The sequence below is a fragment of the Panthera uncia genome, chromosome B4, assembly GCF_023721935.1.
Source record: "Panthera uncia isolate 11264 chromosome B4, Puncia_PCG_1.0, whole genome shotgun sequence".
NCBI lineage: Eukaryota > Metazoa > Chordata > Mammalia > Carnivora > Felidae > Panthera > Panthera uncia.
The window spans coordinates 75,217,981-75,240,096 of NC_064809.1; the positions used below are offsets into that span (position 1 = coordinate 75,217,981).

General features: G+C 41.2%; 1 protein-coding gene across 4 annotated transcripts in view; it reads left to right on the forward strand.

The window, feature by feature from the left end:
- The window catches only part of DIP2B (disco interacting protein 2 homolog B), a 226,750-nt gene that overhangs the window by 90,754 nt on the left and 113,880 nt on the right, over positions 1-22,116 (forward strand). For all 4 annotated transcript variants that reach the window (XM_049627296.1, XM_049627297.1, XM_049627298.1 and 1 more), the window contains exon 2: positions 17,562-17,633. In XM_049627296.1, coding sequence (XP_049483253.1) covers positions 17,562-17,633 — 72 coding nt within the window. The remainder of the gene's footprint in view (positions 1-17,561; positions 17,634-22,116) is intronic.

Sequence of the window (22,116 nt, forward strand, 5' to 3'; positions counted from 1 at the left end):
CCCCCCCCCCCAAAAAAAAAAAAACCCCATACCCATTAGCAGTCACTTCCCATTCTCCCCCTCTTCTGGACATTTCACATAAATTGAATCATGCAAAATATGGTCTTCTGTGAATGGCTTTGTTGACTTCGAATATTGCTTTCAAGGTTTATCCATGGTATAGCAGCAGGTAGTAGTGCTTCCTTTCTGTTTATGGTTAAAAGTGTTAACATTGTATGGATATATCACATTTTGTTTATCCACTCATCAGCTGATGAACGTTGGGCTTTTTTTCTATTTTTTGGTTATAAATGATGCTGCTATAAACATGCATGTACAGATTTTTGTGTGAATGCATGTTTTTCTTCAGAGAAGTGTTTAGCCAGTCTACAACATAAATATCACGCATTGCAAAAAGGTATTCAACCCACACTAGAACCTTTCATTTGTAATTCATTTTGAGACTTTGATGGTTGATGGTAAGAGCAGAGTGGGTGGAGAGGGAAACTAACAATTATTGTCTACTCTGGATTAAACATTCTGCTAGGAGGTTTGCTTACATTATCTCACTTAATCTTGTTAACAGTCCTGTGAGCTAGTGTGGCTTTCCTCATTTTACAGATGTAAAAAACAAGGACCCACAACCTTAAGTAACTTGTTCAAAGAGACAAAGCTGGTAAGTGATGAGCCAGGCTTAGAATCTAGATCTGACTTCTAGAGGATCACACAGATATAGAAGATCCAGACATTTTTAAATGTAAAAAAATAATAAAATTTAAAGATAATATCACTACTTCTTTTCATCAAATCAGTTCTTTCCAGTGATCTCTCCTTTTTGTTTTTTGTTTTAAAATAAACTCTGTGCCCATTGTGGGGCTTGAACTCACAACCCTGAGATCAAGAGTCGCATGCTCTGCTGACCTACCCAGTGAGGGTGCCCCTCAATAATCTATCTTTCTTCCTTTCCTTTACCTGACAGCATTTCTTTTCAACTACTGAAAAGAAGGCTGTTCTCTACAACTATCAGCTATATATTCAATAGTTTTAAAATTTTTTGACCGAGGTGAAGGTCTTTGTTCAAACACAATCTTACACTAAAGCATGATTTAGGGTAATCGGTAAAAGCAGAGTTTCTCTGGTGGAAGCTTGGAGAATTTCCTGGAATAGCTCTGGTACAGCAAGCTTTTAGTTTGAAAACAGAGGAAAAGCATCATTCCTCATACAGCTTGCTTATTTCCAGGCTGTAGTTCTTCAACAATTGGCAAATTAGTAATTGGAATTGTGTTCACACAGACTTTTTTCTATTTTTAACTGATAGTTTATTTAGATAACATTTTGATGGGGAACTCTTAGCGTATCAAGTGGTTGCTGTTTTAACTTCAAGAATAAAAATAAACACAATACAATGCAGAAATGCATTTTAATTGTGTTAAAACCTTTCATGGAAATCATATCAGAAGAATTAACACTGGCACAATGTATGGCTGAACCCAGTTCAAGACTCTTAGTGTATGTACTTAGATAATTTTACATTAGTTTAAGGGTTGTTTTGCAGTGTTCTGATTTCAAGTAAGTAAACCAGATTTACTTTGTAAGAATTCAGCTTAGATCAAAATCTCATGATGTAAGATGGTGTGAAAAAAGATTTATCAAGGGGATTAACGTTGAAAAGTTTGTGAGAGTATATTTCACCTATATAAGAGTTAACTTTTAAAAGTTTTAGTAACCCTGGTTTATAGTTCTGGTGAGGACATCAAGTAGCAGCAGTTACTTGCTGCCACTGAGTGGAAATCAGCTCATTTATTAGGTACTTGTTGGATTATGGGTTTGACTGTATGTAACAGAGGTCCCGAATAACAGGTATTAAACAAGATAGAAATTGACTTCTCTGGCATGTAATAGTCTGCACTAGCATGGCAGGCAACTCTGTTTCATGAAGTCTTGGGCTTCAGGCTCTTTCTGTCTTGTTCCTTCACCATCCTTGGATTTGTCTGTCAGCGCATGGTCTGAGAGATGGCTGATTGCCAAAACCCCAGTTCGGCCATCAGGAAGAGAGAAAAGGGGAGGATGTATTCTAACACATTTTTTCTGTCTGTACCACATTGGCCAGAACTTACTTATTTGACCACACCTAGCTGTGAGAGGACTGGGAAATGTGGTCTTTATCCAGTAGTTGTTTTGCCCAGCTAAAAATTCTATTGTGAAAGACAAAAGAAGAGATGATGGGGGCACTTGTCTTTCCTTAAATCCCTTGGCACACAGATTGCTTATGCTTGGCTTTTTTTCCTTTTATACTTGGCTTTTTATACTGATGTTTCCTCATCTTTCATGTTCTGTGAAAACATCCTAATTACATTCTGAAAAAACTGTATTACAAAAACTCATTTCAAATGGGAAAGGGAATAAGGAAATATTATTTCAAATTCATAATGACAGTATTTGTAATGCAAAAATTTTAATAAAGTGTTTAAAAAGTCTGAGTATATAGCTATACTATAATTGAACAAATCCAGCATTTGATTATTTCTAGCACTTATTGTGGAATAATGGTTTTTCTTATGACTGCCCCCACTGTCATTATGAGAAGTGTTTATCCTGCTTAATATTCACCTTTGATATATTGACAGCATTCAGGGCTTACTCGTTTGTAATACTATATTCAGACGTGAGGTGGTGTCTTGCTGTTTGAGGGGCAAGTGTAGCCAAAGAATGCTATACTTGGTTTTTTGTTGTCATTGGGGGTATGTGGCAGTCGTGGTGTTTTTTTCCCTTTAATTCCTAATTTTGATTGTGATTCGTACATTGAGTGAAGTACAGGAAATATCTGTTCAAACTCTGAAGTATTATTCCTCTCATTGTTGTCTTTGCTATTTTAGGAAGGAATTTGTTATTGTTTTTTACTTTTTCTTTTTTTTTTTTTTTTGCTTCAAGTGAAACTACAGGAAAGAGGTGGATTTTTTGGTAATGATATTGGAGGTTTAAATATCTCTAGGGGAACAATAGACACACACACACACACACACACACACCATACTTTATCAGCCAAATCGAAAGTTACATCTCGATTTAACTTTGGTTAAACATTGGTAGATAGGTGTTTATGAAATTACAAGTCATGTATAAAAATCTCTAAGCAGTTCATCATATTTCATCCTTTCACTCTACTTTTTTCCCCTGCTAAGAACATCAGCTCTTGGACTACCGAAATGCCTTGACAGCTTTCTTTTGCATATTATGTGGCTGCAAGTTCATTTTTGTTCTTTTTGCTTGTTTTCCTACCCTTGCTCAGGGAGCCTCTCTATTCCTGAGGATTATTAACATTGAGCATTTATTCTTTTCCTGAGACTGCATTGAGGGGTGTGGGTTGTTTTTGTTTAATCTTTAAAAATAGTGACCACCAGTTAGTTATTTTAAATTTTGCCCTGGGAAAAGAGGAACTGGTGGCAACAGCTGGCTGTCTTTTATGAATGTTTGATCCAGGGTGGACCCTGTTGGATTTAGGAACTCCCTTTTCTCCACTACTGCGTCTGATGGTTTTCTGCTTTTCCTCTCCCTCTGCCTCCCTCTGCCTCTTCCCTTAGTAATCCATCCCTTTGATCTCTCTTCCAAGAGACCTGACCACCCCCCCCCACCTCCACAACTTCCACCAGTTCCCCCAGAGCTGCTCCCCACACCAACTGACTGTCTCTGCTCCTCCCCTGGACCTTTATGAGGCCTAGGAAATTTTCAATTTTTAGTGTTTCTTCTAAAACATAAAATGATCTTCAGTCTTCTCTGTTCTTTATCACCTTTCCATGATTTTTGTCTTTAATAGTTTTTTCGCTGTTTTGTTTTTAATAGGTTCAAAGTGAGAAGAGAAAAGCAGGTGTGGGAAGCAGGAAAGGAGAACTGGCCTGGCAGGGAACCTTTGTATACCCTCCAGACCTCCCTTGCCCAATTCCTTTCAGCTTTCTCCATTTGGAATCCTGTCATTTCTTCCTGAGGGTGATGTGATCAGCCAACCCAAGATGGATCCTGACTGTATTTCCCCTAGAAGCTTTATTTATTTATTTATTTTTATTAAAAAAAAATTTTTTTTTAACATTTATTTATTTTTGAGACAGAGAGACAGAGAGAGAGAGAGAGAGAGCATGAATAGGGGAGGGTCAGAGAAAGAGGGAGACACAGAATCCGAAACAGGCTCCAGGCTCTGAGCTGTCAGCCCAGAGCCCGACGCGGGGCTCGAACCCACGGACCGTGAGATCATGACCTGAGCGAAGTCGGACGCTTAACCGACTGAGCCACCCAGGCGCCCCTCCCCTAGAAGCTTTAAAAAGTTACAGAAGTTAGGTTGATAGTACTGCACATCATTTATTCACCAAGCATTTATTGCTGGTTGATTGGCTATTGATGAATAAATACTTGCTAGCCTGGATCCCATCATCCTTCCTTCCTTCCTTCCATCCTCCTTTCCTAGTAAACCCCAGCTCTAAATTATTCAAAGCAGCAGCAGCCTTCCCGCAGTGAAATTTTTCCCGCTAGGGAAAATCACAAAACTGGAAATGAGTGCTGCTAGAAGTTCTGTTCTTGTCTCCCTGGACCCTCAGCAGTGCCTGGCACACTCTCCATTTCTTTCATTAATTCCTTCTGCCATTAGAGTAGCAGGTGTCCTTGAGTGCTTATTACTCTGTGCCAGGAACCAAGAACTTTGCTTATGTTATCTTTTTAATCCTTATAACATTGAGTTAGGTTCTATTATCTTTGTTTTACAGTTGAGGTAATTGAAGCTTAGAGAGGTTAACTAGCTTTTTCAGACACGGCTGGCTAACAACTAACTGGCAGAGCCCAGACTGTAGTCTGTATCAGCTTCAGAGCATGTTGCCTCCCTTTCGTCTGGTGGCAACTCAGTGTCTTTACTCTCCTCCAGCTCTCCATCCCTCTCAGCAAAGTACCTTAGAGAGGCAGCTTTCAGTGGTGGTTTCGGAGCTTGCACACTGGAGCCAGACTGTCAGGTTTGAAGCTAGATCTCCCAGTGTGTGTCCTCGTGCAGGTCACTTAATCTGCCTGTGCCTCACTCTGTTACCTGAAAACTGGGACAAAACTGGGACTAATAATAATACTACCGCATGGGATTGTTTTGAAGATTAAATGAGTCAATACTCACGTTAATGCTTTAGATGAATGGTACCTGGCATGAGATAAATACTAAATGAATTCAGAGGGGGAAATGGATGAAAACTTTTACTATGGTTCCTCCCCAGAAAGAAATTTATGGATTATCAGACCAGAGTCCTGTTGCCTTCTGCCCTGTTCCCTGTACTCCCCCAACAGCTGTACTTACTTATTCACCCTTATTTCCTTTCTTAGAGGAAGAGATACTAAAGTCTGACCATACTTCCAGTCTTTAATGCATCTTTTTTAAAAAATTTATTTATTTGAGAGAGAGAGAAAGGGAGAGAGAGTGCATGCAGGGGAGGGGCAGAGAGAAAGGAAAAGAATCCCAAGCAGGCTCAGGGCTGTCGGTGCGGAGCCGCATGCAGGGCTCAAACTCAGGGAGGAGGAGGAGACCATGACCTGAGCTGAAATCAAGAGTCGGACATTTAACCAACTGAGCCTCCTAGGCACCCCCAGTCTTTCATACATCTTGACAAACACAGAAACTGATGATATTTGTTCAATACAACAGGATAAGAAGTCTGTTTGCCTACTTGAGGTGACTGCCCCAGGTTTCCAGCTCCTGTAAGCTCTGCCTGGCTGGCCCAGGGGCTGAGGATAAACATCTCCACGCCCGTAAAGCGCTCACAGATGGAGGACACATACCACATTCCCAGCATAGGTTCAGAAGCCCTGGAGCTAACCCATGAGGGAACCCAGGCCCCAGCTCTGGATCTTATTCCTTCTAATCTTTGCAGGAATTTTAGTCTTTATCAGATACCTTGTTCCTTTGCTCTATTTGATCACCTTCCTCCCCTGCTAAAAGCCTTTGATGGCTTTCTCTCTCATTTGTAGTAAAATCCCAAATTCTTGGAATGGTATTGAGGGCCCTGCAGGATCTGGGCTCCCGCTGTCTCCAGAACCTCGTATCACCCCACTTGCTGCACTGCCCTGGCTTTCAGCTGTGCTCCTGCCCAGACCCACCCCATTCATCGTCTGGGTGGGGGGGGGGGGGGGGGGAGGGGTGGATATGCTTAGCATACCAGTGCAGGTCCACAGCCCTCCTGCCCCCAGCTCCTGTTTCATTTTCAAAATATTTAGACATAACTGGTTTTTTTAGGTCTCAGCTTAAATGTCACTTCCCCAGCTGCCCAGGCTAGGTCGGGTCCGGGATTGGAACCTGCAGTGGCATTGAGCAGTGTGCCTGCCACAGTCTCTTAATCGGGGGTCTCTCAGCCCCCCTGGACAACTTCTTTGTAGCCCTTATCCCACTTGTCACTAATTATATGATTGGTTTTGGATGTCTCTCTGTGCTCGAAGAGACTATGAACTTCATTACCATGGCTAAATTTGGGGACCATGTCTGTTCTCTTCTGTCTCCTACCCCTGAAGTAGTGCTTTGCAGGTAGGAAGCCCTTAGTATTTGTTGGTCGAGTCAAAGACTCACTCTCCTTGACTTTGTAGCCTCTTGTAGACTTCCCCATATCTCATTCACTTTATAACAAAACATGCTGAAAGAAAAAAATCTATTACTCTCACTTCACCTCTTATCCATTCTTCAGTACTATCCAATATTCTGCCTTCTTTTACTGTTCTGTTAAAGCTGTTCTTGTCTGGACCACTGTTGATCTAGTCGTCAAATGCAGCAGGTATTTTTCTATCCTTATTTTACATCTGTGACAGTACATTATTTTCTCCTTCTCTCTTTCCGTCTCCCTCCTCTCTCTCTCCATTCCCTCCTGGTCTCCCTGCTGTGCCCCAGTATCATCTCATTGTCCTCTGCTCATTCTTCAAATGTTAGTTTTCTCCCAGATTCCTTTTCTGGCTGCCTTCTCCTCTCACACTGCATTCCTTCTGATGATATCATTCACACTCAGGCCCTCACTTACCACCTCTTACGCTGATGCTGACAATCTATATATCTATCCTGGAGCTCATCTATCATATGGCTACTGGATATCTTTCTTCGGTTTTGACTTGCCACACATGCCAGGCAAGTGGCATTCATCACACATTAGCAGCCTTAGATTTCATGCTCACTGGATCCTCCTTCCTACACATGAGGAAAGCGAGGCCCGGAGAAGTATAGTGGCTTGCCCAGGACCCAAAGAGCTGGTTTGGAGAGAACGTATCTCCTGACGCCTGGAATCTGAGATCCTAAATCTGTGCCAAACGCATACAGATAATCTGTTTTCTGCCTCACTGGGAAAGCCCTTTCCGCTGACCCCACACGAGCTGCTTATTTTGTGATCTGCGTACCAGCAGCGGTTCTGTACTTCTGTTTTTCCCTGTGTATCTTTGGTTTCCAGTATGAATCGGCTACCAACAAAATTCTTCATCTTTTTTTTTTTAATTTTCGCTTTATTTCTGCATTTGCAAGATGACATACTTAGGTTTTGAGCGGGTGTTATTTTTTTCTATACCATTGATAAGGAATGCTTGACGCATGACCTATTTACTTCAGTTTCAGTGATTGGTGTCGATGTTATTGCTTATGCCGTTTTAAAAAATGATGCTGGTGGAGACCGGTAGTAAGGTAGAGCAACTGAATATACCTAGCTGTTCTCAAAAGAAACAGTTATCTGGTTTTTCTGAGGAAAAATAAAGATAAAAGGAAGGTAAAGAAATGATAAAGAAAATCACTCCCCCTCACTTTTTCTAGGATTTTTTTCCTAGGCATTTGCAGTTTTAGCCCTAAATCATCACAGCACCCATAGTTAGATGCTTATAATCCTGTTTTGTGCACAGTGGCACTATTTTATTTACACAAATTTACATATATTCGTTTAAACTAATCTCTACTCACTTCTGGTTTAGATATTTGTACTTCCTCTTTGATGTCAGCTTTCCTTCTTTTAGACTGTTAGCCCAAAGTAACTCATTTTGTTGGCTCTTATTGCTAAAGATCTCGTACCCTGATGTGTCTTTAGAGGGACACTTAATTCACTCTCTCCTCTGTTGTTGTTGTTGTTGCTGCTGCTGTTGTTGTTAAAGAGAACCTACTAAACCAGAATTTTCTAGATAACCCTTTTAAGGATAAAGCTATTGTTGGGACTTAAGGGTGGGGCTAGGGCTGGAGTGGTGTCAACTAAAACTAGTTGAATGTGTGCTTATGTGCCAGGGACTTTTGCGTTTATTCTCATTTAAGACTCATCATAAGCACTAAAGCTAGGAGTTATTCCAGTTTTACCTATTATGAAACTGAGGCCGACTTGTTCAGTAACTTGTCATGGAGCCAGGAAATCGGAAGACTCAGGGTCCAAACCCAGACCTGCCTCATGCTAGAACCCACGCTTTTTCTACCTGCAGAACCATCTCAGGGATTCCTCCTGCTCTGTTTAGACATTCAGGGCATTTGTATAGCAAATTTCTTATTTGCAGACATAGTTTTTCTAATGGACAAATGAACATACCTTTTGCATTAGGTGGATTAATCGAGGCAGCTGCCTGCTGATGTAGTCAGGCTTAGAGTTCAGTTTCTCAGTGTGTTTCAAGGGCTTTACTCTGTTGCTTTTTATTTGTTTGAACTTGCTTGATGCCGTAGGTGAAATACCATCTGTAAGAAGTCATGTATATTTGACCTAGAAAACAGAACTGTGCAGCCAAAACAATTCTATGATTTGCGTTTTGGAAGAAAGCAATCTGGGCTTATTCTCAAGTTCTTGACATGGAAAATGTCTAGTTATTGTCCTAAATGAGGTGAGAGGACGTCTACTGAGAATGGAAATTTGAATGTCCTGAAGTTAATTTCCTTGAAAATCTTTTGTAAGATTAGCAAGTTTGAGTTAAAAGAAGATAAAACTATAGCTTTTGTAGGCTGCCAATGGAAGACTTTTAGAACCACTGATTTTTTTTTTCCAAAAAAATTAGATTAAAATAAAAATTCTCATCTTCTTTCAACAGATTGAAGTATTTTAACAGATTTCTTTCTGGCTAAACTGGGTATATTGTAGCTTTCACCCTTCTCTCAACATAAGATTAATTCTACATATGTGTAGAAAGAAACTACAAGGAGTTTTTAAAAAATAATTCAAGGTTTTTAATTCTTTAGAATCCTGTTGGCCAGTTTCAATTCAGATATAGCCAGAAAACTGGGGAAAGACAAAGGCCAAAAAACCCCATGGCTGGTTTAAGGGGTGAGGCCATTGTTCTGTGTGGCCATGAACCTCTCCCACTCCTCCTGCCGCTGAAGTGGTTAGGACTCTGTGTACATAAAAACAGTGCTTTTGGGGGAAAAAATGTATATTTGTTGTGAGCCTTTATATATTACCTCTGGAAGCGGAGGGAGGGGGATATTTGGAGGATGGGTGACAGGTATATGTAATTCACTGAATAGAATTGTTTTAAGGCGAACATGATAAAAATTAATAAAAATTGTTCTTTGTCTTGTAGCCAGCGTCTCCTGGATAGCATCCAAACCCTCTGCCTTTTAAAATTTTGCTAAGATCTGCCTCCATCACATTCTCAGCTATATTTCTGGCTCTTTTCTATGTGTCTGCTTCCATTCCTTATGTATAAATGGCTATTTATACATATACATACAAATGGCTATAGCCCCGTCCTAGTCCCCATCTCCAGCCATAGCCAATATGTACCACCTTCCTGGCCTAAGATTTACATGTAGAGGATAGAATAGGTTATTAGCTACAGCTGTAGATTAGAAGGTGATGACTCTCGAAGTTTTTCTTCTTAGTTTCTCATTTCTTTCCCTCCTAATTACTCCTAAACAACAAAAAAAGGCCACATTTTCTGTTAGCTGAATACTTAGTAATGATGTATAATGACTTTTTGCTGATTGTTTTTAAACTGCAGTTGGACAGGGTTTCCACAGTTGGCTGTCTCATTTAAAAGATAATTAGGGGCGCCTGGGTGGCGCAGTCGGTTAAGCGTCCGACTTCAGCCAGGTCACGATCTCGCGGTCCGTGAGTTCGAGCCCCGCGTCAGGCTCTGGACTGATGGCTCGGAGCCTGGAGCCTGTTTCCGATTCTGTGTCTCCCTCTCTCTCTGCCCCTCCCCCGTTCATGCTCTGTCTCTCTCTGTCCCAAAAATAAATAAAAAACGTTGAAAAAAAAAATTAAAAAAAAAATTAAAATAAAAAAAAAAAATAAAAGATAATTAAAAGACACAATTCATGCAGGGTTCTGCTTGGGGGGTGGGAGATGGGGGATGGGGGTGGATTTTTAATGCCTTCTGGAAAGTCATCTATATTTTGGAGTGAGTCAGAAAAATTGTTTATCTCATGTTATTCATTTTATGAACAATAGATTAGTTTTATACTTTTATTGCATCTGATTTGGGGGCCACCTACGAGTAAACAATGGACAAAGAACAATAAGAAAAGGCCAGAGACCCAGATGCTTGCCTAGCTCTGTATCTTTAAGCCAGACATTTACCTTTTCACCTCTGTTTCTTGTTCTGTAGTAATGATGTCTTTTCTGTTTATTGAAGGGGAGTTTTAGGCAACTCAGACGAATTGCTGTCAGAATATTATGAAAAGTTAGAATGCTGGTTGTATTATATAGTGGCATTTAGTTAAGAAGGAAGTAAATCGATGCCCCGTGAGATAAATGTCAGCCCATTTCAACCAGGTATCTGAAGAGTCCCTGTTGAGGCCCGGACGGTGGAATCCCCCGAGGCAGCAGGGCCCGGAGGAGCCACTGTAGGGCCAATGTCTGTTCCTCAGAGATTGCGTTCACAGCTTTTCTGTCCTGTTGCCCCAGGTATGGTACTGTCTTCCGCAGCTGTGGGTTTGAGAACAGTCCTGACAGTCCTCCTTCAGGACCCAGCCTAAGAGACTGTGAAGTCTTCCCAGTCTTTCCGAGGCTAAAGTTGGAGCTTCTCTCTGAAAAATGATGATAGGGTAGTATTTAAGAGGAGGGGCCCTGGAGGCAGGACTGCCTGGGTTCAGATCCTGATTACAGCGCCTACTGGGTCTGACTGTGACAAGTAGCTGAAACTTTTCGTGGCTCGGTAACCTCACCTATTATATGGGACTGATAAAAATATCACTTTATAAGGGATGTTGCGAGGCTCTCGGGACAGAGACTGTTACATAGTAGGCCTTCGATGAGTATTGTTGTTATTTACTTATTCTTAGAGTGTTATTATTATTCCTTATCACCACTCTTCTGTTCCCATAGAATCTTTTACGTGATCTTTAGCGTAGCGCTTGCCACTTTTATTGTAATTATTTGTTTATATTGGGAACTTTTTTTTAAAGTTCATATATTTTTGAGAGACAGAGAGCAACAGAAAGAGTGGGAGAGAGAGAATCCCAAGCAGGCTCCACGCTGTCAGTGCAGAGCCAGACATGGGGCTCAGTCTCACAAACTGTGTGATCATGGCCTGAGGTGAACGAACTCAAGAATCGGAGGCTCAACTGCCTGAGCCACCCGGGCGTCCCATTAGACCGGAACTTCTTAAAGACATAGATACTCTTTTTTTCCTCTTTGTTTGACACTCTGGATATCATCCATTCGGTGCTCAAAAAAAGTTTTTGTGACCTCCCAAAGTCCCCCAAGCCACTGCCACCTCTGACTGAATCGGTATGAGTTTAAGGCAGGGCTGTGGTGGCACCTACCTTTTTATTTCCGTTGGAGCAGAAAGAGTTTATGGCTGAAACTGTAACCCTTGCTCTCCGTCCATCAAGATTCTACATACATACCATTTGGTGACCCTCCAGAAGTTCCCAAACCCCGTGTTTGTTTTGCTCAGGGTGCGTACAAGGTCATCTCTGAAAATTACCGAGCATTGTTCTGCTTCTCTCTGACAGGTTAAATCGTGCAGGAACCATCAAACAGGGCCATATCCATACAGAGCAGTCAGCCGCAGGGCAAACCACTAGGTGGCTGCATCATTAGGAGTTTATGTCATATTTCTGATATTAGAATGAAAGGCCACACCCCACCCAGAATGTCACCTGCTCTGTTAAAGCTTTCCTTTCCCTACCCGGGCAGAGATCATGATGCTTCCTCTGGGTTCCATACTGTGTCTGGTGTGCATCTCTCCCACAGCACTCAATTATGGACTCTTAGCATTGTTGCTTGCCTTCCTCTTCTCTCTTTGCAACATAGCTGCTGGCCCCGATCCCCACCTGGCCAGTAGTAGGCTTCAGTAGGCTTTCGGTAAAAGTTTGTTATATAGCCCAGACCCCATACCAGGTAGTCTGAATCACCATAAAAACTGCAAGACAGAGATTACTGTTAACCATTTTACACACATGGACACCGAGATTTATCAGAGGGGCAAGTAAAACCCATCTAGAGCCAAAAAGCCAGGACATGGTAAGGCCGTGCTCCAGATGTAGTTCTGTCTGACACAAACTCTGAAGTGCTAACCACAGCACCAAACCACCTCACCGGTGCAAATATACATTCAAATGGCTTGACCCGTTTGTAGGACTCCTCCTCCTCTCACTGCTGACCTTCAAGAGGCTTGGGTGGCTAGTGGCTCTCACACACCTCTTGCCAGCCCCCTCCTCACTCTGCTTAAAGATGATTCCTGGGCTGCCTGTGCCAAGCTGCTTTCGTTGATCCCAGCTAGGCGAGGAGAGAAATTGGGAATGTATTTCCCTTAGTTTCTGCCTCACATATGTATCTTTCCATTTGTCTGGTGTCAGCTATTCAGTATCGTAGCCGTGACTGTGCCAGAGCAACTGGGCAGTCCTGAGTCATGTGGGTCCCTGCATCTTCTTACAGGCTGCGTGCCTCCACGCCTGCCGGGGTGGGGGTGGGGGGGTTGGTCTGTGAATCCCTGCGAGTGGCTGCTCTTCTGTGTGAGTATGTGGGTGGAGAAATAACATTACCCTGGTGGCAAGGGAAAGCTAATCCTCTCTTTGTTTGTTTAGCTCTCAAAAAACTTGAACGACAGGTTTAACTTAGATCTGTGCCGTTTTAATGCAAATTTTATACAGGTATAGTTACGGCACTCCTTTTTGTTTTATATGCCAGATGGCAGAAAATCTGTCCTGAGTAAGAATGCCTATGGTGTGACTGAGTGTCTTCGAGCTCCCGAGGTTCCTGCTCTCCCCTGAGGTTCTGTTACCACCAAGACAACATTCTTCCTCTCTTCTCCTGTCCCCTCCTCACATTAAGTCAGCAGAACCGCCCAGCACGCTCTAGACGTGATTCTTCAGTGCAGTGATTTCCAGACCTGCTTGATTTTTTAAAGACTCATCGGAAGGCACTGGTTAGAATTGCAAGTATCTGTGTCTTAATCGAGACTTAGTGAGTCGGAATCTTCATGGGAGGCGCCCAGGAATTTGTATTTTTACAAGTCCTTCAGGTGATTCTCAAAAACTGGGTGTTTGGAAAATGTTGCTTTGGCGCAGCAAACACTGGTTAACTCCTGGTGGTGAGAATGGCAGGCTGAAGGTGGGCAATGACAGAAATGTAGACTAACAGACTCAGTTATGTGTGCTAACTGAATTCCTTCAGTCAGGTCTTGCCCTCCCCTGGCTAAGGGATCCATCAGTATCTGGTGGAGTTCCTTCAGTTTTTCGTGCCCAGTGATTTTATGTACTTTTTTTTTTTTTTTTAGTGCCCAGTGATTTTATGTATTCCTCTCTTCAGGCAGGCCGAGTGCTGCTTTTCTGGTCACCTTTGAAGTCTAGCTGCCAAGTTTCAAAAAACTTGGTTCACTAGATTTCTCTCCCTGGGCCTTTCAGCTCCTGCTAATGTAAAGACTGCTGTTTCTCCCATTTCCAGTTTTCCACCCAAGTACACATGTCTCTTTGATTTGTTATTCTCTCACTGCCTCCACCTTACTAATTCATTCAGTCATTCATTCAGCAAGTGTCTGTTGTGCCAGGCTGTGGGCGGGCTACAGAGATGAACACGACACAATCCCTGCCCTCAAGTGCACAGTCTAGTAGGAACACAGATGTGTAAACAATTAAAATGCCAGCGATGTGCTAAGTGCTATCAGTGCAGAGTTGAAGGGGCACCAGGAAGAAGTGACTTAGAAGTTGCAGCAGGTGTCACAGAGGAGGTGGCTTTTGAGCAGGTTCTTGTGGTCCTAGAAAAGGGGGAGGGCATTTTAAAGGCTCATCACCACAGTCCTCACATTCTCATCGCAGTTCATCTTCTGGGTCTCCTTAATGTTTTTGCTCATTTCTGGATCTAATGGAGCTGGTTGTCATGACTGAATTAGACTCCCATTGATTGACTTTTTTCAAAACTCAAGACGGTTAGTCGTTGATGAATGTCCAAGATCCCAAGTCTACCAGTCCTTCCCACAATCAGTTACTGACAGTGAATGATTGAGACTCTAAACCCTGAAGAAAGCTTATAAAGGCCTTTTACTTTATCAGATGTGTTCTGAGCCAGCAGAAGTGGTCTTTGTGCCCTTCAGGGAGTGGGATGTGTATGTACAGTGGAGGTAGGGAAGCTTGTGAGGGGGAAATGGGGCAGGAGAATGCTCCATTGTTTCTTTTGCAATAAAAGACTTGATTTCCTCTTTTTCCTTGGTAGGCTCCCACATCTCTGTTAGTTGTGTGTATTGTTGGGGATTACCTAAACCCTTCGCTTTGCTAATTGACAAGGTTTGGTTTTTATTTCCAAAAAATGCACTATGGGTTTCCCTTATTTCCCTAGAAGACCAGAGATGAAGGGCCATTGTGATTAAACTTGTATAGTCTAATAAGTATTTGTGATTGTACTTTTGAGTATTTATTGTTTCTTGAAATAGTGGATGTTCATTATAGAAAAGTAAGAAAATACAGATAAGCAAAAAGGACAAGAAGCTAAAACCAGTCATAACTTTGCAAGCCATGGCTAACCACTGTTAATATTTTGGTGCGTAAAACTCCAGACTTTCTTTATGTATACATTTGTATGTGTAAAAATATTATTATTCAAAAAATTGAATATACTGTGTTAACTGTTTACTATCTTGCTTTTTCCCTGTTTTATATATATATACATATATATGTGTGTATATACATATATATATATATATATATATGTATACACACACACACACACACACACACACACTGTGACCATCTTATTGTGTTTACAAATACGTATTTATAGAACCATTCGTTCTTAATGAAAAAAATATTTTTGAGATTATGCAAATCATTCGGTCTTTTTTTTTTTTTAAATCAAACTTTGTTAAAGTATGTAAAACCAGTGAAACCCCTCATATTCCCGTTCCCCAAAGGGTAAACATTTATTTAATGTATGTATAGCCTTCCAGACTATTTTCTATATATATGCAAACATACCTATTGCTATTTTTTACAAAATTAGATCCTATTATACTCACTGTTCTGCAACTTGCGTTTTTACCCTTTCTGTATCTTAGATATCTTCCTGTGCCAGTGCATTTGGAATACCGGCCTAGTATTATGTAGACCAGGGTTTCTTATCCTTAACACTATTGACATTTTGGACTGGCTAATTCTTCATTGTGGGACTGTCCTGTGCGTTGCAGGACACTTGGCAGCATCTCTGGCCTCTATCCCTTAAATGCCAGTAGCATCCCTTCCCTCTGGTTGTGACAAAAATATCTCTAGACATTGTCAGTTCTCCCCTGGGGAACAAAATCATTCCCAGTTGAAAGCCACTGGTATAGATGGTCTATGATGTAAGCATCCAGATTCATTCCAGTGTTTTCATTATAAAGAATGAGTCAGGCAATATTCTTATTTGATTTTTGTCACCTGTGTGCATATTGTCATCGTATAAATTCTAAAAAGGCAGGTGGTGAATCAAAATTTTGATAGAAATTGCCACATTACTCCGAAAAGATGGTAATAGTTTATTTTTCAGCTATATCCTGATCGTTCCAAAACTGTCTCCTCTTTCCTGAGTTCTAGATCCACAAATCCAGTTGCTGGTTGGACATGTCCTTTTGTGTGTTTCATGGGCCTCTCCTAAGCTCAACTCTGGTTTTCTTTAGCCCGCCAAACTTGCATTTCTTGCTGTATTTCTCTGTCATGGAATAGCACTACCATCTGCCAGAAACCTTCTCACCCATATCCATCCAGTCCAGTCTTTCTCCCTAATATCTCTCTTAATTTATTCACTTCTTTTCATCCCTTATACCACTGTCTTTAAGCTACTCCTAACTTGCCCAGATCACTGTAGGTAGTAGCATAAGGGTAACAGGTAGTCTCTCTGGCTTCTGCCCTTGATCTCACTCTCCTCAGGAAGAGTGAACTAACTTGCTGCACCGTGTAGCCTGTGTCACTCCCCTGCTTACGCCCCTCAGTGAGCTCTGCTACCTCCCCACCATCGACTCCATCAGTCCTGTGCTGAGGTGAAAGGCAAATGACATTCACCACTCGTGGTTTCGAATCTGTGTCCATCAATGTTGTAAATGTTAATGTGCAACTTACTTTTTATGCTAAATTTTCACTTTAAACTTTTTTTTTAATTAAAAAATTCTTTTTAAATTTTTTTATTTTTTTTTTTTAAGAGAGAGTGCACAGGTTCATGGGTGGTGGAGAGGGAGAGAGAGAATCCCAAGCAGGTTCCACACAGAGCCCAGAGCAGGTCTCACGACCAACCGTGAGATCATGACCTGAGCCAAAATCAAAAGTCAGACGCTTAACCGACTGAGCCACCCAGGCGCCCCTGAAAGTTCTTTTTTAGAAAACAATGCTCTACCGTGTCACCTCACAACATATATTTATTCCCCCAGCTTTGAATTACTCATTCTCCCTTGATTAACTTTTGTTCTCCTGTGTTTCCTGTTCCTTTTAACCCTGCTCTCTACCCATTCATCTGCTACTCTTTCTTTAATACCTAGCATATTTCTTGGCACTTGAACCACACATTTTTTCCTCTATTAATCAGTTTATCCTTACTGCATTTGTTGCATGTGTAATTTTTGTGTGCTTCAAGTATACTTTTTAATTCAACCTTGTGAAAAGGACATAACATGTACATAAATAATACGAACCAGTGAATCAAGGGGAGGGGATATGAGAATTCCAGCCCTGGTTCAAGCATGGCTACTAAGATGCAGAGAGGCCTTTCAGGGATCCCACCCCAGTGTCTGAACCTTGACTCCTCCCCTGAACTAGACTCTTGATTTTGCGTGGTTCCATAGAGTACCTCCCATGCCAGTGGCATTCATGTGGTCAGACTGAAACTTGGGAGAGATCATTTGTCTGCCAGCCTTGCAGCATTCCATTTTGGTCTATCTTAAATACCAAGGAAACGAGGGGTGCCTAGGAACTCGGGAATCTCTGACATGGTATGCAGCATATTGCTATGCTGGCTTGGTGTGGAGACAAGCCCTACAATTTTCCACAAGGAGTCGGCTCCAAGACTGTGGGAAATCACACATAGCAAAATCCTTGGCAAAGAACTATCCATTTTTTTTCCCTACTCTCTATGTGGTAATTCTATAACACTCTGTAATTAATTTTATTTTTACAGTGAACAACCGCAGAGTAAGAATAATGCATAACCTATTTCTGTTTCTTGCTATTTTAGGGGACATCACACAGAAGGGATACGAAAAGAAAAGGTCAAAACTCCTGTCTCCCTACATCCCACAGACACAAGGTAGGCAATGAGAAGTGGTTTAAATCTCTTCAGTATTTTTACACCAAAGAATGCTATCTTACAGGAGATCTGTCTTTTGTTGGTTCCTGTTTTTTCCCTCCCTTCCTTACCAGGGGAGAGAAAAAAAAAAAAAAAACGGAAGGAAAGAAAGGAGGAAATGAATCTTAATTGAGCATCTGCTGTGTGCGAGGCACTTTTAAAATACCTAAGTCATCAAATCACTTACACAGAGCTTGGGTGATAGTGTGTATGTGCACAGCTGACATGATTCAATGGTAGAAAATTCCAGGTCATGGAAAAGCTGCATCTTATTTATGCCGGAGCACAAACTGTGGTGGAGAGGAGCAAGGGCAGCAAAGATAAGAAGGATGAACAGACAGATTGAATACTGCAGGGCAACTCAAGGATTACTACCTGAGGATTTGGGGGTAAGAACCCTAATAAACTTGTCTATTAATTCACTTATTCCTTCTGCAAAGACACTGGTGGGTTCTTTCTATGTCAAACAGTCCTGAGTCATTGTGTGCTTAATTCCAAAGGGCTTGCTGTAACCTTTGCCTGTAGGCAAGGCTGTCTCTAAGTCATCATATTTTTTTTCAAGTTACTCAGATTTGAGGATTTCCTTTGATAGCCTGTTTCTACTTTAATCACTTTTACTATGAGGAATTTTTTCTTTATTTCTAATTCCTCCCCTGTAGTCAAAGTCCTGTTTCCTCAAGCCTGTTCTTTGTGGAGCTAATTGCTTTTATTTCTGGGTTGTAAATACCTTGTGGACTTTGTATTCCCCATAGTTCTAATAGTAAGCCTTGCACAGGGTATATGGTCTGTAAGTACTGAATGATTAATAGAACAAGAAAATGAATAATGGTGATGTTCCGATATATTTCACTCTTGTTTTATTTCCTGTATTATTCTTGGAAATTTCCCCCTGCAAAAACTAGTAGGTCAGTGCAGTGACAGCAATATCTTAATGAACAGACAGATGTCAAAAGGAATTGAGAGAGAAGAGGTAGAAGTGGGTCCATTGACAACTAATGAGAAGCCAGCTTTTGCTGAGCAGGGCATGACAGAGGCTGCTTAAATGTGGATCTGGCCCATGCCCCTGTAGGGACAGAGATTTACGTTAGTCACTTTGTGAAAAAGCAGTCGGATCCTGAGAAGGTAAGTCAATAAGAAATAGGATCAATATAAAAAAGGACTATGATCTGTCTGTTATCTGTAGTCAGGCTACATAGAAACCAGATTATGTTCAAAAACCAGTTTATCGGTTTATTATGAGAAACCACTGAGACATACTCAAGCCTGTGTGGTCAGCACATTCTTGCACCTTGGGTAGGCCTACATGGGGAACCAGATCACAAATAGAAGGTGGTTCAGTGAGTACGAATCAGACATTTAATTGCGGTAGGCCAAGAGAATGGAACATAGCCGTTTCACAGTAGGAAGGGTCTTGCAGATGATCTCGTGCGGAAAATAGAAGCCATTTGATGATAGCTCCTTTGGCTTCCTGCTCTCAGACTTCAGACTTGCCACATCTGTGCCCATCATGTTTACCTCCTTCCTTCTGGTTAGAAAGGTAATCTGTTCCTCTTATCTAAGGCCAGGACTTCCGCCTGTGCCTTGGATCCCCTCCCTCTTCCTTTCTCAGAGACCTTATATTATCATCCCCTGACACCAAAGACAAGGCAGTGGGAGTGGGCTGCCCCTGGTATGGGCAATAAGGTGTGCAGTATCTGTAAAAACTTAGAAAGCAGTAGTAAAGCCAACAAAAAGTTGGTCTACTTTTTATTATCACCCTGTTCAGCAGTTCTAAAGTCTGAAAGTATAAGATGCTCCTGCTGCCCCGCCCCCTTGGTGTGCCCTAGTCATGGCCTCCAGTTCCCGGCTCGCTTGTAAACTCGCTCTCTCCCTCTCAACCAGATTCTTCCCTCAGCAGTCCATCATGCTTGCTACTGTCCTGCTAAAAAAAAAAAAAAAATCCTCCCTTGTCAGCCTCTTCCATTTACTCCCTCTCTGCTTCCCCTTTGTGATCAAACTGCTCCGAGCTGTCTGTACTTACTGTCTCAATTTTCTCAACTCTTCAGTTCTCAGCCTGTTCCAGTCCCTGCTAGAACTAGTTTAAGTGACATCACAGAGGAAGTTACCACTCTACCTCTCGAAACACTCCTTTTGAAACTTCTCCTCATTTTCTTACTCTCCTCTTGCTGGTGCTCCTAGTCATCCTTGACGGCTCATCCTCCTCTGTTAAATGTTGGGATTTTCAAGGGAAGGGCCCAAGCCTTCTTGATGTCTCACTCGATGTCAGTGGCTCATAGACTGCAGCCTGCATCACAGTCGCTGGAGGGCTTGTCAATACACAGATTGGAGGACCCCACTCTCAGGGTTTCTGATTCAGTAAGTCCAGGATGGGGCCCGCAAATTTGCGTTTCTGTTGAATTCCCAGGTGGTGTTGAGGTTGCTGGTCCAGATACCACACTTTGAGAACCAGCGCTCTGTCTCCCTCGAGTATTTCAGCCATACCTGTGGCTTTAATTACCATTTAAATACAAGTAACTCCAAAATATGTATCTTAAACTCATATCTCTCCTAAGCTTCTGACCCATAGATCCAACTACATACCTAACGTCTCCATTTATATAGCTTAAAGGAACCTCCATTTCAACATATTCGTCAAATCGATGACGTACACACACCATCCCTACCACCACAACCAACCCTTTCATACGTGTACACACACACACACACACACACACACACACACACACACAGCAAAAAATAAAAACAAGAATCCAACCACAGTGACATCCAACCTGCTCTTACGCTTCTCTTCTTGTTTTCTTCTTCTGAGTAAATCAGACTCACATCTGAAAACCCAACAAGTTAGAGACTTAGAAATCCTCCTCAGCATCTCCTTAATTCCTCATCTCTTGTCTGTCACCAAGTTCTATCAGTTTTCTGTTTCTTCATTTTTGGCAAGTTTAATTTTTTTCTAGGAAATCATCTATTTTGTTTATATTTTCAAATTTACTAAGTTGTCCACAATGTTCTCTCTATTTTTAAAGCCTCTGTTTGTTTACATTATTTACTTGGATCTCTTTTTTCTTTTGACGGGTCTTCCCAGGGGTGCCCGGGTGGCTCAGTCAGTTAAGCGTCTGACTTGGGCTCAGGTCACAATCTCGCAGTTCTTGAGTTCGAGCCCCGTGTCAGGCTCTGTGCTGACAGCTCAGAGCCTAGAGCCCGCTTCAGATTTTGTGTCTTCCTCTCTCTCTGCCCTTCTCCTGTTCATGCTCTGTCTCTGTCTCTCTCTCTCTCAAAAATAAATAAACGTTAAAAAATATTTAAAAAAAAGTTTGTCTTGCAAAGAATAAGCTTTTGGTTTTGTTGAAACTTTTTAAGTACGTCTTTATTTTCTGGTTTATTATTTTTGGCTTCCTCTTTTTTTTTTTTTTTTTTCCGGTGCTAAAAGGTGGTTTTATTAAAGCATGGGGACAGAACCCGTGGGCAGAAAGAGCTGTCTATTATTTTAGGCTTCCATATGTATTTCCTTCCTTGTACTTTTCGTTTACTCTTTTGTACTCTTTCTGCATTTCCTGAGTTGGATGCGTTAGATTTTTCTGCCTTGTTTCCTAAGTTAAGTGTTTCGTAATTTCACTGTGGTCAGAAAACATGCTTATACAAAATCAAATCTTCGTTATTTGTTACGACCTGGCTAGTATTTAGTAAATCTCTGTAACTCTTCTATTTGTGTTTTATTTGTTAAATGGATGGTTCTAGCCCATTAATTCAAAGAATTAATTGCATTTTTCAGATCTTTTCTATTCTTAATAACTTTCTGACAGTTTGATCTATCATTTCTAATAGAACTATATTGAAACATCTGTACCATGACTGTGTGTTTGTCAATTTTCCTTGTAGTTCTGTCAAGTTTTGCTTTATATGTTTTAAAGCAACAGTACTAAGAACAAGACAAGGATGTCCACTCTCACCACTTTTATTCAACATATTACTGGATGTCCCAGCCACAGCAATTAGGCAACATAAAGAAATAAAAGGAATCCAGATTGGTAAGGAAGAAATAAAACTCTCACTACCTACAGATGGCAGGATACTCTCTATAGAAACCCTGAAGACTCCACCAAAAAATTACTAGGACTGATACATGAGTTCAGTAAACTCACAAGATACAAGATCAATGTGTAGAAATCTGTTGCATTTCTATACGCTAATAATGAAGCGACAGAAAGTGAAATTAATAAAACAGTCCTATTTACAATTGTACCAAAACCAATAAAATATCTAGGAGTAAACTTAACCAAAGAGATAAAAGACCTGTACTCTGAAAACTGTAAAGCACTGAGGAAATAAATTCAGGATGACACAAAGAAATGAAAAGAGCATGGAATCATGCTCATGGGTTGGAAGAATTAATATATTTTTTTATTTTTATATATTTTTTAATTTGTTTAACTTTATTTATTTTGAG